This window comes from Nansenia antarctica (assembly GCF_963989245.1).
Source record: "Nansenia antarctica genome assembly, chromosome: 3".
In the NCBI taxonomy this organism is placed as follows: Eukaryota; Metazoa; Chordata; class Actinopteri; order Argentiniformes; family Microstomatidae; genus Nansenia; species Nansenia antarctica.
In genome coordinates this window covers 72368151-72385233 of record NC_137688.1, presented here as the reverse complement: position 1 = coordinate 72385233, position 17083 = coordinate 72368151, and the positions used below count along the sequence as shown (strand labels likewise).

The 17083-nt window shown below is 49.2% G+C and overlaps 1 protein-coding gene across 1 annotated transcript in view; it reads right to left on the bottom strand.

Annotated features, from left to right (window-relative positions):
* Window positions 1-4234: 4234 nt before the first annotated feature.
* The window catches only part of kdm5c (lysine demethylase 5C), a 52266-nt gene continuing 39417 nt past the window's right edge, over window positions 4235-17083 (bottom strand). The window contains exons 16-28 of the mRNA XM_080525611.1: window positions 15619-15813; window positions 14021-14205; window positions 13526-13650; window positions 12994-13141; window positions 12718-12802; window positions 11801-12192; window positions 10750-10888; window positions 10459-10638; window positions 10058-10177; window positions 7536-8469; window positions 6540-6739; window positions 5311-5496; window positions 4235-4683 (exon numbers count right to left, since the gene is read on the bottom strand). Of these exons, the coding sequence (XP_080381737.1) occupies window positions 4675-4683; window positions 5311-5496; window positions 6540-6739; window positions 7536-8469; window positions 10058-10177; window positions 10459-10638; window positions 10750-10888; window positions 11801-12192; window positions 12718-12802; window positions 12994-13141; window positions 13526-13650; window positions 14021-14205; window positions 15619-15813 (2898 nt within the window). The 3' untranslated portion in view covers window positions 4235-4674. The remainder of the gene's footprint in view (window positions 4684-5310; window positions 5497-6539; window positions 6740-7535; window positions 8470-10057; window positions 10178-10458; window positions 10639-10749; window positions 10889-11800; window positions 12193-12717; window positions 12803-12993; window positions 13142-13525; window positions 13651-14020; window positions 14206-15618; window positions 15814-17083) is intronic.

Genomic DNA, 17083 nt, shown 5'->3' with positions numbered 1-17083 from the left:
GGGTGTCATTTAGGCAGATCTGCAGTGGAGCGGACCCTTCTGGCCAGGTTCTGACAGTCTTAGTGGTGATGGGAGCACTTTTCCCCATTGTAGTGTATGCAGGAATCAGGAGGATTGACACATGGTCAGACATGCCTAGATGAGCTAGCGGACTAGCCTTGTAAGCACGTTTGATGTTGGTGAATACCTTATCCAGTGTTTTTTCTCCTCTCGTTGCACATTTCACATGCTGATAGAACTTGGGTAGTACTGCCTTCAGTGCCTCTAGAATGATATCATGCTAGAGTCTCTCTAGGTCTAGGACTTAATGTGGACTCCCAGACTTCAACTATTAGAATATCTTTTGTTCTTATCCATACCAGTGATTTTTTTTTTTCTTTTAAAGGATTGTTGAACTGTTATTGATATTCATCCTGTCTCTCAGATGCGCTGTCATCCCCGATGTCATACCCGATATCACAGGAGAAAGCGTCTACACCTTCCAGTGTACTGGCATGGAGGGGCGCTATGTCAGTGTGGTCATCCCCGACAAGACAGAGTTCCTTACTCTGTGTGAAGTGGAAGTATTTGGCACTAAATGTTAGTACATGTACTTGTATTCACCAGTTTAACCATCTCCCCCTTCCCATGTGTCCACAGCACTACCTACCTTAATTAGGCCCCTATACTTTCTTCTATTTACCTTTTTTTGTTTCTTTTTATTATTACTACTCGATCTTTTCAGTTTGTAAAGCGTCTTTGAGTGTCTAGAAAAGCGCTATACAAGTCTAATGTGTTCGTATAATTATAAAGAAAGAGCAGCATTTATTAAACCAAATATCTTTGCTACAGTGGGAATACAGTATGTCTTATCTACATGTTGTGATATGACGCTAGAGCCCCTCTAGGACTTAACGTGGACTCTCTGTGCACAATTCATGATCTCTCTTCTGTCTTTCACTCCAGTAAACGTGTCGTTGGGAAGAGTGGCTGTTCCGTCATCAACGGCTTTTAGCGCTCCTGCTCCCAGGGCCGTTGATGGAAACACAGACCCACACTTCCACAGAGGATCCTCCTGCACCCACACTCGGTCTGAGGCCAACCCCTGGTGGAGAGTCAGGGTTCCCACACTTTTTCACCAATGATTTTCCAAAACGTTTCCATAACTTTTCCATAATATTTTACCTAATTTCCATGACTTAGTTTATAGAGCGCAATAATGAGCCTCAGCAGTGTAGCAAAAATGTAGCATGGTTAATGTAATGGAAGTTGTGTCTATCCAACATTACCACCTATCCTGGGGCATTGCGCAATGGCATTGGAGTCTAAGGGACCCATACAGGTGCAGTGTAATAAATTAGAATATCGTGGAAAATGACTTGGATTCTGTGCCTCTCCGCTCTTCCTCCAGCCCCGACCAAATGAACATACTTTTCAGAAGGCCGACATTTCTGTATTACATTTTTTGTTTTATCATTCTAATTTTTCTGAGATACTGACAGACAACTTACAGCTCATTCGTTTTCATGAGCTGTAAGCCATAATCATCACAATTACAAGAAATAAAGGCTTGCAATATGTCACTTTGTGTGTAATGAATCTATAGCCTATTATATGAGTTTCACTTTTTGAATTGAATTACTGGAATACATTTACTTTTCTTTTTTACTTACATGCTTTTCCATGATATTCTAATTTATTGAGCTGTACCTGTATTCTTGTATTCAATTATGCATTGAAGTGAATGTAGCATTTATCAACAAACAACAACAAATAACCAAATGCTACAGTATTTACATGCTCAAGAAAGCAAAAACATTGAAGAGGTAACAGATGGCATTTCATATATTCAAGACAATCAGATATTCAACAATTACAAATAATTGTTCACTTCAGTAGCTCACATGTCAATCAATCAATATCATATATCAATAAATAGAATAAATTACAGTCTGGTACAAGAGCAATCAATGCCTCATACAGCATTAGGCTACACAACAATCTGAGACTAAAACCTGGAACATGGAATCTGGAACCGCACGTATACTAACAAGGGCTAGGCTACTGTAGGCTGTAATGAACAGGAAAAACCACCATGGCCTACCATGACAAATCACTCAACATAACAGTATAAAACATAAGTGGAATGTGACAGATATACTTGCTTTAGTTTTAACAATGTGTATGCACATACAATGACTACCGAGTGTCTCCTGCTTTCGTTGCTGTTTGGTACTAAACTGTGTCTACTCACTCTTCATTTCTTTTAGTTTCTCATCGATTTGCTTTTCAATGTCCAGAAGACTTGCTTTCTTTTCTTTGGCTGAACGGCGCAGGCTGTTAGACTTTGCAATGAAGGTTAGTTTGCTAGTGGTCTCTGCCTTGTTTGCATATTCATCTGCAGCTTTCTCCAGGGCGTTGGCATCAGCCTCAACTCTAGCTCTCTTTTTTTCAGTTCACCCAGTTTCATCCATGAGACTTTCTTTTCATGTCAAGAGTCTTTCTATTTCTCTCTCTCTTTTGCTCATCAAGGTAGGTACAATACTTCTGCCTTGCACCTGCAGCTGATATAAGCAGTTCTTTTGTGATCGGAACTTCACACACTCCTCCAACTGCCCTAATGTGGTCGATAATGAGTCTCTGGGCCACCAAGGTCTGTTCCTTCAGATTCTCTACCTCAACTTCTTTATTGACAGAGAAACCCCTCTCCACACTTGCCTGTCCATGGGACATCACAAGAAGCACCTTCACCACATCCCAGTCTTTTGAATTCAGTGCTAGAACCCATGGTCTCATGAAACAGAGTATCCACTCTATCTGAGGTGGGGGAAAATTCTCTGAAACCTGGAGTGACCAGAGCAAAATCACAGAACGCCCTGTACTCTCTCAAGACATCATCACACACTGACTCATTCACTTGATTTGCAGTGACAAGGGTTTGCAGGACTCTTTTCATTTTGATCACACACTGCTCTTTGTGAGCAACCATTTGTCTGGGATCTAGACACTGCCCCCAGGGGTCTATTGTTCTATTTTCCCAATTTTAATAATTTTAATTTGTAATAAGCTTATGTAATCCCAAATGGAACTATCAAGTGTTGCATATCATTGTATTCAGCGCAAAATGCTCTTTTGTGGTATGTTATCATATATAATTTTAGGAGACTGTGTATTTCAAAATGACCACAAAAGCAACATACAAAATAAAACAAAAAACAGTTCTGATTGATTGTATTTGTATTGATTACAAACTGTACAGAATGAGATAGAAGACTTTTGGATGTTGAAAATTGTTCTATGAGGCCTTAGGTATAAATACACTAATAGTGGTAGGTAACATAGACACGGCTGTTCTAGTGTTAAACTCTTATAGTAGGTAACATAGACACGGCTGTTCTAGTGTTAAACTCTCATAGTAGGTAACAGACACGGCTGTTCTAGTGTTAAACTCTTATAGTAGGTAACACACACACGGCTGTTCTAGTGTTAAACTCTTAGTAGGTAACACACACACGGCTGTTCTAGTAACATATAGTATATATAGTAACATATTCCAGCAGGCAGGAAGAATGACAGGACTCCAGGACTCCTAAAACAATCCTAAACCTTTATTTTCTAACAAGAGTGAAAAGAAACAAAAAGGCAACATTGAAATGAAAAGTTTAAACACAAACTCAGACAAGCTGTCCGCAATATCAATACCAATAATAATAATAATAATAATAATATAATCATTTGAACCCAGAGGAGACAAGATACATTGTAATAAAGTGAGTTTACAGTGAAGTGTTACTTTAGTTTGGAGGGAGAGAGAGAGAGAGAAAAACGCTGGAGGAGGAAAAACTGGACAGACAGAAAAAGCAAAGAGTCGAGAGGGAAGGAAGGATGAGATAAATAAAACAAGTGTGAAAGAGAGGGAGGGAGAAAGAGAATGAAAGAAAGAGAGAAAGAAATAAAGAGGTACAGAGACCTATTTTGGGAAAGTAGCACCAACAACATGAATGCCTGTTTTTCACACTTCCCAGAATATTCTGGGGATTTCTCCAAAAATGTCCCAAACTGTCAAACATCAGATCACCAGATACATGATCACCAGATTCAAATACTAGAAAATACATGTGACCAGGGTGGTGTTGCCTAGCGACCGGCTGACACACCCTCCCTCTCTGTTCATCAGCTTCATGATTCATGCCCCCCCCCCAAAAAACCACCCCACCCCCCCAAAAAAAAAAGAAAAGAAAAAGGAAATGAGGAATTAATGTCTACGAGGGTGAGGAGAGGCCGACAGCAGCTGACCTCTGAGTGACCTCTGACCCCTAATTAAGACCTGGAGACGACCACGCCATCACTGAGGAGGAGAGAGAGAGGAGGGAGGAGAGGGAGGGGGGTGTAGAGTACAGGGCAGGAGAGAGAGAGAGAGAGAGAAGGGGTGAGAGAGAGAGGAAGGGTGAGGGAGGGATCACTGTTAGAATGTCAGAGATGTGAGAGAGAGAGGGATGATGGGGAGGGAGGGAGGAGGGGAGGATACAGAGGGAGGGGGGGTGTCCTGCATCTGTCCACATGTTGACACTGCCTCCATGCCCAGAATAATCTGTCCATTCCATCATCTGTCCATCCTGTCATCTGTCCATCCTGTCATCTGTCCATCCTGTCATCTGTCCATCCTATCCCCTCTTCAACAGTCGCATCACCATATCACAATACCTGGGAGAGAGAGGAGGGGGGAGAAAGAGAAGGGGGGGAGAAAGAGAGGAGGAGGGGGAGAAAGAGAGGAGAGGGGGGAAAGAGAGGAGGGGCGAGAAAGGTATTAATAATAATAATGGTAACTTTTATTGCAGCTCAAAGTGCTTTGATCATTATATAAGTATCATCATGACAGGCCATTGGGTTTTTAATTGCTAATTTTAAAGAAAAAAAGAAAAAAAAGAATTATAAATGTAATTGTTTTTAAATCAAACAGTAAAAAAAACATTTGTTTATATCAACAAAGGTTGAGGCGTGTTACCTCTGGGTGTGTGTGTGGGGAGGGGGTGTGTTACCTCTGTGTGTGTGTGTGTGTGTTACCTCTGGGTGTGTGTGTGTTACCTCTGTGTGTGTGTGTGTGTTACCTCTGGGTGTGTGTGTGTTACCTCTGTGTGTGTGTGTGTGTGTGTTACCTCTGGGTGTGTGTGTATTACCTCTGGGTGTGTGTGTGTGTGCGTGTGTTACCTCTGGGTGTGTGTGTGTGTGTGTGTTACCTCTGTGTGTGTGTATGTGTGAGTGTGTGTTACCTCTGTGTGTGTGTGTGTTACCTCTGTGTGTGTTACCTCTGTGTGTGTGTGTGTGTGTTACCTCTGGGTGTGTGTGTGGGGAGGGGGGGCTGCTGAGGGGGCGTGTCTTCTTGGACTCTGAGGTGTCCTGGGCCCTGGCCCCGCCCTCGGCCTCGCCCCTCTGACTCTTCCTCTTCCTCCGGGAGTCCCTGATCCCCCCCCGGATCCCCCCCCGGCGCCCCGCCCCCTTCTGCTCCTGCAGCTCGATCTGACAGAGAGGAGGGAGGTCAGAGATCAACAACAACACTGACGTCACGTATTAACACACACGTATGGTGTCACGTTTACACGCGCCAATATGAACTGCGCGCACAAATGCGAACATTTTGCTTAACGCCTCATTAACCACAAACGGACATTTGATAAGCCAAGTAAGCTAGCTAAGTAATCTAGCTAGCTAGCTATGATGGGAAATGCAGCAGTATCCAACGAGCGCTGCTTAACTGGGCAGCTGGCGACTGCCAACACTTTGCTGGCGGGCTGGGGAGCAGCCAATCACAGTCAAAGCAGGTCCGGTTGGGTGTGGCTCACGTTGAAGTGACCAATCATAATCTTGTCGTTGCGTGCGAGGCAGAAAATCAGCTTTGTTCAATTTGTGCGCGCAGTTAATCTCTGTGCGACGTGTGAAACCTATCTGCGAGTGCGAGACTTCTGACATAAATGTGACACCATACACCCTCACTGTTAAACATGGAACTAGGGTTGCAAAATTCCTGTAAGTTTGGGAAGCTTTCCGATAATTCCATATTGAAACCCCATAGGGAAACTCTGGAAATGACTGGAAAGTTTCCCAAACCTACGTGAATTTTGCAACCCGACATGGAACCCACTGCTTTCAAATCACATCCTCATATAACTCATTTAGATTCTTCTGCAACACACCATGTTAGACAGGAGTGTGTGAGTGTGTGTGTGTGTGTGTGTATGTGTGTGTGTGGGTGTGTGTGTGTGGGTGTGGTCTCACCAGTATCAGTGTGTGAGTGTGTGTGTGTATGTGTGTGTGTGTGTGTGTGGGTGTGTGTGTGTGTGTGTGGGTGTGTGTGTGTGGGTGTGTGTGTGTGTGGTCTCACCAGTATCAGTGTGTGAGTGTGTGTGTGCGTGTGTGAGTGTGTGTGTGGTCTCAGCAGTATCAGTGTGTGTGTGTGGTCTCAACATTATCAGTGTGTGCAGGGTCTGCCGGAGGGGGGGTGTGTGTGTGAGTGTGTGTGTGAGTGTGTGTGTGAGTGTGAGTGTGAGTGTGTGTGGTCTCACCAGTATCAGTGTGTGCAGGGTCTGCCGAGGGGGCTGAGCGGCGGCCTGCAGGACCCTGTGGATGGCGTGCGTCTGGTCCAGCGTGACCTCGAGCAGGTCTCCCTCCAGCTGCAGGTCCTCCAGCTGCACCCTGGTGGCCGGGGCCAGTACTACCGCCGCCCCGCGCAGGGACCACACCACCGACAGCAAAGACCCCACACCTGCACAGAGAGAGGGAGGGAGGGGGGGGGGGGGAGAGAGAGAGAGGAGAGAGTGTGTGTGTGTAGGGGAGACAGTCAGTCAGACAGACACAGGGAAGACGTGGTCGCGGGGGTCAGAGCGCAGCCTGTACCTCCCCATCTTCCACCAGAGACTGAAGACCTCCATCTCTTCAGGCTGCACCTTAACAGCTCCTCCTGAGACATCTACTACCCCCCAGCACTGTGTCTCCTGAGATATCTACTACCCCCCGGCACTGTGTCTCCTGAGACATCTACTACCCCCCAGCACTGTGTCTCCTGAGACATCTACTACCCCCCAGCACTGTGTCTCCTGAGACACCTGCTTCCCCCTATACTGTGTCTCCTAAGACTTCGACTGCCCCCCTTGTACTGTTTCTCTGTTTCTCCAGTGTCTATATAAAAATAAAAAATAAATATATATATATATATATTCTTTCCTTCTTCTGACCAAATTAAAATGACATGTGGGGTTCCCCAAGGGTCAATCCTTCGCCCCCTTCTATTCAATCTCTACATGCTTCCATTGGGACACACAAAAGAAAAACATTGCCTCCAACAACTATGCGGATGACACTCAAATCTACACAGCCCTCTCACTGAACGACTATAGTCCCATTGACAATCTCTGTAATTGCATTGAACAAATAAACGCCTGGATGACACAAAACTTCCTCCAATTAAACAAGGCCAAACAGAGATAATTGTATTTGGTGCAGCTGACACAAGATGGAAAGTCGATGCAAAACTTGATTCTCTCTCCAAAACGTAAACGTACCTGTGAGGTCGTGGTGACGGCTGGCCGCCATCTTGTTGCCACCGGCGCCGTTCTGACACCCGTTGGTCTCCTTGACGACGCCCTTCTTCTTCTCCTCCAGAGAAGAGCTCCTCTCCTCCGTCAAGTCTATCACTCCGTCCTCCCCTCCCTCCGAGTCCGACAGCACGATCACAGAGTTCCCTTTCTTCTTCTTCTTCCTCCTCCTCTCCTCTTCCTGTTCCTCCTCCTCCTCTTTGTCCTCCTGCTCCTCCTCCTCCTCCTCCCCCCCTCCTGTGCCCCCCCGCTGGGTGTCTCGGAGCTCCTGCAGCCTCTGCAGCTCGGCGCGCAGCTCGGGGGTGTCCAGCGCCTCCTTGGCGCGGCCCTGCCAGGTGATGACGCGCTCCGTCAGACACTGCAGCGCCTCGCCCTCAGGCAGGCGCACCGGCAGCCTCTGCAGCGCCACCAGCAGGGCCAGGATGGTCTCCAGCCGGGGCCGCCGCGACCGCTGGCACCGCGGGCACAGGAAGCGCGAGTCCCAGTCCCACCAGCAGAGGGGGTTGGCGAGCGGGGGGCCGGAGGAGGGCGGCAGGAGGGAGGGGAACGCCACGCAGCCGCCGTGGAACCAGTCTTTGCAGAGGTGGCAGCGGAGCTGGGGGGCGCTGGGCGGCCCGCCACACACACACACTGCCGTGGTCTGAGGAGGAGGGGGGGCGGCGCCCGCCGAGGGGGGGCGAGCGCTGCCGTTCTCCTTTACACAGTTCTCAGACGGGGGGGGGAGGGGCGTGTCCAGGTCCATAGTGTCGTCCCACCTCCCTCCTCTGCCGTTCTCCTTGTCCTCTCTGTCCACGCTGCCCTCCCTCTCAGCCCTCTCCACGGCAGCCTTGGACAGGTTGGTCTTCTGTAGCCTCAGTAGCGCCTCCTTCTCGCGGCGTTCGCCCTCTTTAAAGGCCATCACCTACACAAGCACACAGGGGTTAGTAGGCATGGGGTAGAAAACACAAATAAACTTGACAGACTTGTTCTACCCTCTCTCTAGCACAGAGACTATGCCTAACTAGACTAGCTCCTGTTCTGATAGAAAGTCTTGTGATGACAGACCCGCTAGGTCTGCGTGGAGTGAACACACAGAGGAAGAGACCCGTCAGGTTCGAGATAACAGGAAAAGACGGAGACGCCGTAGAGGCCTACCAGCTAGACAGCGTCGCGAGCCGAACGGATTATCCTTACTGAGTTTATTTCTTGCAAAATGGATGAACTCTGGATCACCTCACAGGCCAAGATTATGGACTGCAACGTTATGATCTTCTCTGAAACTTCTCGGAGGTAAATACCAGCATTCCGGACAGCGTTGCTACGCTAACAGGAAGGGACCTCTTCAGAGCAGACAGAACCAGGGAGAACTCCCTACAGGGAGAAACAACCTGGCCCTCCAGTAAGACCATGGGGATCATTGTGGACCATGGGGATCATTGTGGACATAAAAACTGGGGGCTGGGAACACTCCCCCATCTACATCAACGGGATGGAGGTGGAGTGTGTTCCCAGCTTTAAGTTCCTGGGTGTCCACATCTCCGAGGACCTCTCTTGGACCCTTAACACCTCTTCCTTGGTCAAAACGTCGCAGCAGCGCCTATACTTACGTAAGCCTGGTACACACAAAAATAATCTGGCCGATTTTGGCCCGATTTCCCCCCTTCCGACAAAGGACAGCAAACGCCCGATTACCGGATGGCTCTAAAGATTATCCTACAAGATTATCCTGTGGTGTGAGGTGTGTTAAGAGTCCATTTCTTCCGACAATCTGCTCGGAAAATGGTCGGGGCCAACAATCTTAATATTAACCATGTTCAATATTTACGATCAAAAGTCCTCGTGTGTGGGCATCTCCCGAATCCGATTGTGACGGGGAACGGAATGTAACCAATCAAGAAGCGAGCTGACTGACGCTTCTTCTTCTTTTTGTTCTTCGGCACTTTATTTGCCCTGTCGCACAAGGCTGCCTCTACAGGTCAGTCAGGGTACTACTACCCTGATCACGTGAGACTTCTGGCTTGGGGGACGATACTCTAGACTGTCGTAGGACAGATCTGTATGTATGTGTTGTGCTGTATTGGGAATATCGGAGCACACACAATACGATCAAAACTGTTCAATGCATGATCTTATCGATTTAGAAAATCTTTATGTGTGTACCAGGCTTTACTTATACACGAGCAGCCGGATCAAACCATTTGGAGAGAGGACGCAGCACAAAAGACCAATAGTACCAATGGGAGCCCCAATCCCCCCCCCCCCCCCGCCTCTGGAGCGTTGAGTCTGGGCTTCTTCTCCACCCATATACATTTGGAAGAAATAGAGTTTCTTCCAGTAACCACTTGGTGGAGCTAGAGGCAGCATGGAACTGCAAAAAATTATTTGTGGAAGAATATTCATTTTAATAACTGAGATACGGGAGTGAAATGAGAGGGGTGAAGTAGGGCAAACAGCAGAGGAGAGAGAGGGCATCCCTGGCGAGAGCTGCGTCAGGGTCGGGGTGAACTCACGATGGCCCCGGGGTCGCGGAGGTCGTGGGCTGACAGGCCCAGCGTGTTGCTGTCTGCGTCCTCCAGAGGCTCCGCCTCCTCGCCTCGCTCCTTCCTCTTCTCCACACACGGACACAACACCTGCAACACACACACACACACCTGTTAGAACACACACACCTGCAACACACACACAGCTGTTTAGAACACACACACACCTGCAACACACACACGGCTGTTGAGAACACACACACAGCTGCAGCAGGCTGTGCTGGGAGCTCTTCTTCAGGACAGACAGACAGGCAGACAGAGCCACCTGCAGCAGGCTGTGCTGGGAGCTCTTCTTCAGACAGACAGACAGACAGACCCACCTGCAGCAGGCTGTGCTGGGAGCTCTTCTTCAGACAGACAGACAGACCCACCTGCAGCAGGCTGTGCTGGGAGCTCTTCTTCAGGAAGGTCTTGGAGGCCTTGTCCCTCCAGCTGTGGGCGGCTGCGACCTGCAGCTCCAGCTGCCTCAGCTGCTCCATGCAGACGGGCAGGTCTCTGCCCACCGCCACCAGACCCTCCAGGTCGTCCAGGCACGGGTAGTGTTCCCCGTTCTAGGACAGGGAGGACCGGGTCAGTACAGGTGTGTGTGTGTGTGTACCTGTATCTCCACCAGGTCAGTGACCCATGTTTGTGTGTGTGTGTGTGTGTGTGTGTGTGTGTACCTGTATCTCCTCCAGGTCGGTCACCCAGGCGCGGGCCCGGGTCAGGCAGCCCTGCAGAGCCAGGATGTTGGGCAGCTTGACGGGGATCAGCTGGGCCTCGTTCACTATGGCCTCCAGGGTGGAGAGAGGGTGCTTCTGCCTGCAGCACCGGGGGGGGAGAGGCTACTTAGAATCGATTTGACAAGGCAGCATGAACTGGCAGAACACCGGCAATGGTGCCGTCATGACAGAATCTGTCAGAATGTGTCCGGGTGATGTAATCAGGTGATGTAATCAGGCCTTTCGAACGGCGTTCCTAAGTAAACTCTACTGCTCGCTGTTTCTCCATTTGGAAGACAACGGTAATCGTCTCGCAGCTGAACAGCATTAAGGTTGATGGGGCTCACTAGTCAGCTACAGCTTTTATCTTTTACGGGGGGGGGGGGGGGGGGTCAAACCACCAGGCCTGGACATTAAGCTTTTTCAGAACTTTTTCAGGCTCGACATTAAGGCTTGTCCGACATTAAGGCTTGTCCGGGACAAGTATATTTTATGTTCGGACAAGTGGACTTCCTCCTGCAGTTGTCCGATGGACAAGAAATTAGTATATATTAATATCTGCAAAAAATGTATTCCTCCTTCCGATCTGAATAGTAAAATATGTATTAGCGAGCGCTATGCCGTGCCTCATTCTCTGAGGCCATTTCAGTACTAACCCGAACCCTGTGGTTCAGAAAAGATAAGTTCACTTGTCTGAAGAAGAAACAACGAGCGGTAGAGTTTACTGAGGAATGCTAACGTTGACATGACAACGCTGTTCGAAAGACCTAATTACGTCACCCGGACACATTCTGGCAGGCCGGACAGATTTTGTCATGACAGCACCATGGCCGGTGTTCTGCCAATTTATGCTGCCTGTCAGATCGATGTCTGCTAAGTAGCACATCTGGAGAGGCAGCATGACCTGGCAGAACACCGGCAAATTACAATAAAGGCCTTCTCCTCCCAGCGCGTGTGCGCGCACACACACACACACACACACACACACACACACACACACACACACACACACCTCTGCTCCAGGCATATCTGGGCCTTCTCCTCCCAGCGCTCTGCGATGGTGAGCAGCTCCTGCAGCTCCGCCATGGCCGTCTCCACGGAGACGCTCTGGGCCACGGAGCAGCCGGCCTCCATCAGCCCCCGCAGCACGGGTAGCGTGACCTCCCCGCCCCCCCCCTCCCCGCGGCCCCCCGGGCCCAGGGCACTCCTGACCTGGCCCAGCCAGCGGCCCTGCTCCCTCAGCCCCCGCAGCAGCTCACACTCCGGGGCCTCGGCCGCCAGGCCGGCCCCCTGCTCCAGCAGGGCCTCCAGCTGCTCCGGGGGGGGGCCGTCCCTACGCCAGTCCCTGTCCCCCACCAGGGCCCGCGCCTGGCTCTGGAACGCCTCCACCGACCGCAGCACCGCCTGGATGGGGGGGGGGGACTATTAAGTCTCTTCTTTTTACTTAAACAAATCAATGTTCCCATTCTTTTTGAGAAATCATTTTCCAGGACTTTTCCAGGAGTTTGTCTTGACAATCCAGGACAGCACTTGCTGACAAACGGTCATATAATTGACCGGTAGGCCGAGTATCTATCCACACATTTAAGCCCAGTTTCATTCGTCCTTGTTTACTGATGCAGGTTCATGTGTCTCATCACATTACAGGCGACGGCTTTCTGACAGGAAGTGTCGCAAACCACGAGCCACAGCCGACCAGTGCTGTAAATTCATTACTCACTTAACCCCCTTCACCTGGACCTCCTCTACCCCCTCACACCTGGACCTCCTCTACCCCCCCCCCCCCCCCCTCACCTGGACCTCCTCTACTCCCCCCCACCCCCCTGGACCTCCTCTACCCCCCCACCCCCCCCTTACCTGCCCTCCTCTACCCCCCCGGCCCCCCCGACCTCCTATACCCCCCCCACCCCCGGCACCCTGCCCCCTCACCTGGACCTCCTCCAGCTGGCTGATGACCAGGGGCAGGTTCTGCATCCTCTCCACCAGAGCCTTCAACTCCACCACCGTCATCCTCCTATACACACACAGACACACACACACACACACACACACACACACACACACACACACACACACACAGTTCAGTGGCTAGAGCATTGTTAGAAGTGCTGTGTGTGTGTGTACCTGGGCAGGCTGTGGTTGAGGAGGTCAGTGCAGGTGCGGGTACAGAGGTGTGTGTGTGTGTGTGTGTGTGTGTGTGTGTACCTGGGCAGGCTGTGGTTGAGGAGGTCAGTGCAGGTGCGGGTACAGAGGTGTGTGTGTGTGAGGACGGTGTTGAGTCTCTGCAGCAGCTCGTTGTCTGGGAACTTCCTGTCTGCCGCTTCCTGCTTCAACGCCTCCAGGTACTCTATACCTGATGATGACATCACACATTCAAGGCAAGGCCAGGTTATTTGTGAAGCACATTTCATACAATGAAAGCAATTCAAAGTGCTTTACATATAGCATTAAAAATACAGAAAAAGAAGGATAGTAAGAAAAATGGCAAGATATAGATATTTAGGAGGTGGCGAAGTGATAGCTTCAAGAGATGGGGCAAACAGCAGAGGAGAGAGAGAGCAACCCTGGCGCGAGCTTTGGGCAAACAGCAGAGGAGAGAGGGGGCAACCCTGGCGCGAGCTTTGGGCAAACAGCAGAGGAGAGAGGGGGCAACCCTGGCGTGAGCTTTGGGCCCCTCTCCTATCTTGCTGCTCTCCTCCTCCCCCCTCTCCTCCTCCCCCACTCTCCTCCTCCTCACCTATCTTGCTGCCCTCCTCCTGCTCCAGCGCCTCCTTCACCCTGTTGGCCCAGGAGTCAAAGCTCTCGGCCCGGACCTTCAGACGATGCAGCATGGCCAGCAGCTCATCCAGGGTGTAGCGGAACCTGGGGAGGGGGAGGGGGGGCAGATAGGAGTCCAATCAATCATCAATCAAACTTCATTTATAAAGCACAAGTCAGACACCGAATCACACTACAGGTAGACTACTAAAACTACTAGAAAAGACTACTAAAAGTACCCGAGGTAGAGTTTGTCGGGGGGACGTACCTGAGGTAGTTTGTCGGGGGGGTTAAGGTTAGGGGGGGCAGTTAGGGTTAGGTGTACCTGAGGTAGAGTTTGTCAGGGGCAGGTTAGGGTTAGGTGTACCTGAGGTAGAGTTTGTCAGGGGGGCAGCTGCAGAGGTCCTGGGTGTGGTAGAGGCAGACCACGGTGTGGTGGGGGGGGGGGGGGGGTAGGGTTAGGGGGGGGGGGTACCTGAGGTAGAGTTTGTCGGGGGGGCAGCTGCAGAGGTCCTGGGTGTGGTAGAGGCAGACCAGCGTGTGCTCGGGGCAGTGGGAGCAGGCCAGCGCAGACAGGAAGCAGGTGGTCTTACACTTCTCACACTGGCGCTCGTCATCAGGCAGCAGCTCAAACGCCTCACGCTCAGCCTCCGTGATGCCCTGCACACACACACATACACACACACACACGTCAGACACACGTCAGACACACATCAGACACACACACACACACACACATAGGGCAAAGAACCGTGCCGGTTCGTGTTCGCGAACCAAGTCTGGAACCGGCCGGCGCATTCAGACCGAAACTCAATTGGTTCGGAGCCTGAAAAATTGGTTCGCAGCGGGAACCAGAAAATAGTGGTTCTCAAGCGGCAACCAAGAGTAGAACAGTCACGTCGTCAGTGGGTGTGTCTATGACATCATCAGTGGGTGTGTCATATTCTAGGGTGCAGAGACCAGCAAGAAGGAAGTAGACAAAATGTAATCTAATCTAAATCTAATCATTAGTGATCAAAAACAATATGAAAAGTTTCCTTATTCTCTCTGTCTTCCTCACATGCTCAGCAAACACACACACACACACTCACACGCGCGCGGACATGCGCGACCGCGAATTTTGTAAGCCATTTCTATTCCAGTAATGGAGCAGTTGATTAGTAAGAGAACGCGTGTAGAAAGTGTCTTTTGTTTTGTTTAATAGAAAATTGTGTTTATTTCAGATACTGTAGTGGAAGATATTATCCTCTTTTCCAGTGAAGTAGCTGCCATCTAGTTGTGAATTTGTTGTTTATCCCGCCCCTTCATCACCCATTGTTGATGACGCGGATGGTTCCAGTTACACTGGTATGAACGCGGGCTCGTTCGCCAGACAGCACCAACGTTCGGAGGTTCCCGAACGTGAACGCGAACCGGCACGGTTCTTTGCCGGTGTGAAAGCCCTAACAGTCAACATACTGGTTGTTCACACACACATTTCAGAAAACTCATCTTAGCCACAGGGAGTCCTATATGTGACACAGTCTGATCATTCGGTCCGCATGTCGGCAACCAATCAAAACGTTCAGACTTTTCTTTTGAAGCACAGAACTACGTTTCAACGTTGTTGAGAATCACAACACAAACTCACTAGTCAAGCCAAAATGCTGCAACAACGCAATGGATTGGGTGAGTAACCCCACTGCTACCTAGAACACTACTTTACATTGTTACCTAGTTAACTAGAACACTACTTTACATTGTTACCCAGTTAACTAGAACACTACTTTACATTGTTACCTAGTTAACTACAACACTACTTTACATTGTTACCTAGTTAACTAGAACACTACTTTAGATTGTTACCTAGTTAACTAGAACACTACTTAACATTGTTAGCAGACTCACAGAACAAGCTGTGTTAGTTGACTAGCGATGTGTCGTTGATTTTCAACAACGCTGAAATGTATTCACGTTTTTCGAAAGAAAAGTCTGATTATTACATCAGATCAGACATGAGGACCCCCCCCCCCCCCCCCCCCCCCCACACACACACACACACACACACACACAGAGACAGACCCCCACACCCACCCTCTCATGCAGCTCCTTGCGTAGTTTCCTCTCCTCCTGGACGATGATGAACATCTCTCTGTGCGTGGCGGCGGCCAGGTTGAGGTCCAGCTTCTCTGGGCAGGCGGCCATCTTGCAGGTCAGCTCCTCGTGGGAGAACACGCAGTAGCGGTGCAGCCGGCGGTAGTGCTCGATGCAGGAGCGGCCCGAAGGCAGCTGGATGGGGGGGGGGCGAGGGAGGAGAGGGAGAGGGGGAGGGAGGAGAGAAGAGAGGGGGGGAGGAGAGGAGGGCGAGAGAGGGAGGGATTTAGTCAGCTATTGTGCCAGTCCCATTGGGAGGGCAAGACGTACTGTGGCGTGTGTGAGTCATGTGACCAGTGATGTAGCAGTCATGTGACCAGTGATGAAGCAGTCATGTGACCAGTCATGTGACCAGTAGGGCTGCCACAAACGATTATTTTCATAGTCGACTAGTCACCGATTATTTTACCGATTAGTCGACTAATCGGATCATAAATTACAGCTTATCGCACAATTACTCAATCGCTCTTATTTAGCTATCATCTTCTAAATCAGCTTCTAAATTTAGCTTGAAGTTGTTAGTTGTTGTTGTAGGCATGTGCTAAATAAAAATAAAGACAATTAAAATGATTGTTCACTCAAAAATAGATATTTTAATGAACTTTGCAGATTTATTTCTGGCATCACTTGCATGTAATGTAATGTAAAGAGTAGTAGAGGGTGCAAACTGCTGAGTAAAATGAGGTAGGCTAGGCACTAGGCAACCAAAGGAATACAAAAACAAAAATAAATACTTGTACAGAGTACAAAAGTTTTGCTTTGCTTCACTCATCTCATAGTAGAACGCGCCTTCTTAGCACTGTAACGTTAAGACAACATTTTTAGCTATTTGATAAGTATCGCTTTGATGACAACGTAAAATAATGTAAGAAGGCTTTTAACGTAACAATATCGTTAGCCAATAACAAGCTAACTAGCTTACCGAGACGAGCCATCGTCTTCCTCGTCATCTGCCACAACGTGCTTCCTTTTTAGATGCTCGCGCATCATAGACGTGCTGCCATGATAAGCAAGTTCAGCTTTGCAAATTTTACATTTTACATTCTTTTTTTCAACGTTGTGGTTGAAATGCTCCCACACTTTAGAGGTACGAGGACAGGAAGACATTTCTCTGTTTGTTTTTCCGAGGAAGTCACGTGTGCCCCGGATGACCGACACTGCGCATGTACATCAAAGACACTGGGAGACGCTAGCCAGTGGCAGCTTCAGGGAAGAAAAACGAATGCTTATCGAATGAAATGAATGGTCTTTATTGTCATTGATATAGTACAGGTACCAAACAACGAAATTTGGGAGGGGGGGGCTCCCCTGGTGCTAGGCAAATTTTTTTTTTTTTTTAAATAATAATAAAAAAGCTTATTTCAGCTCCCAAAAAACATGCGACTACGGCAATTACCAAATATGT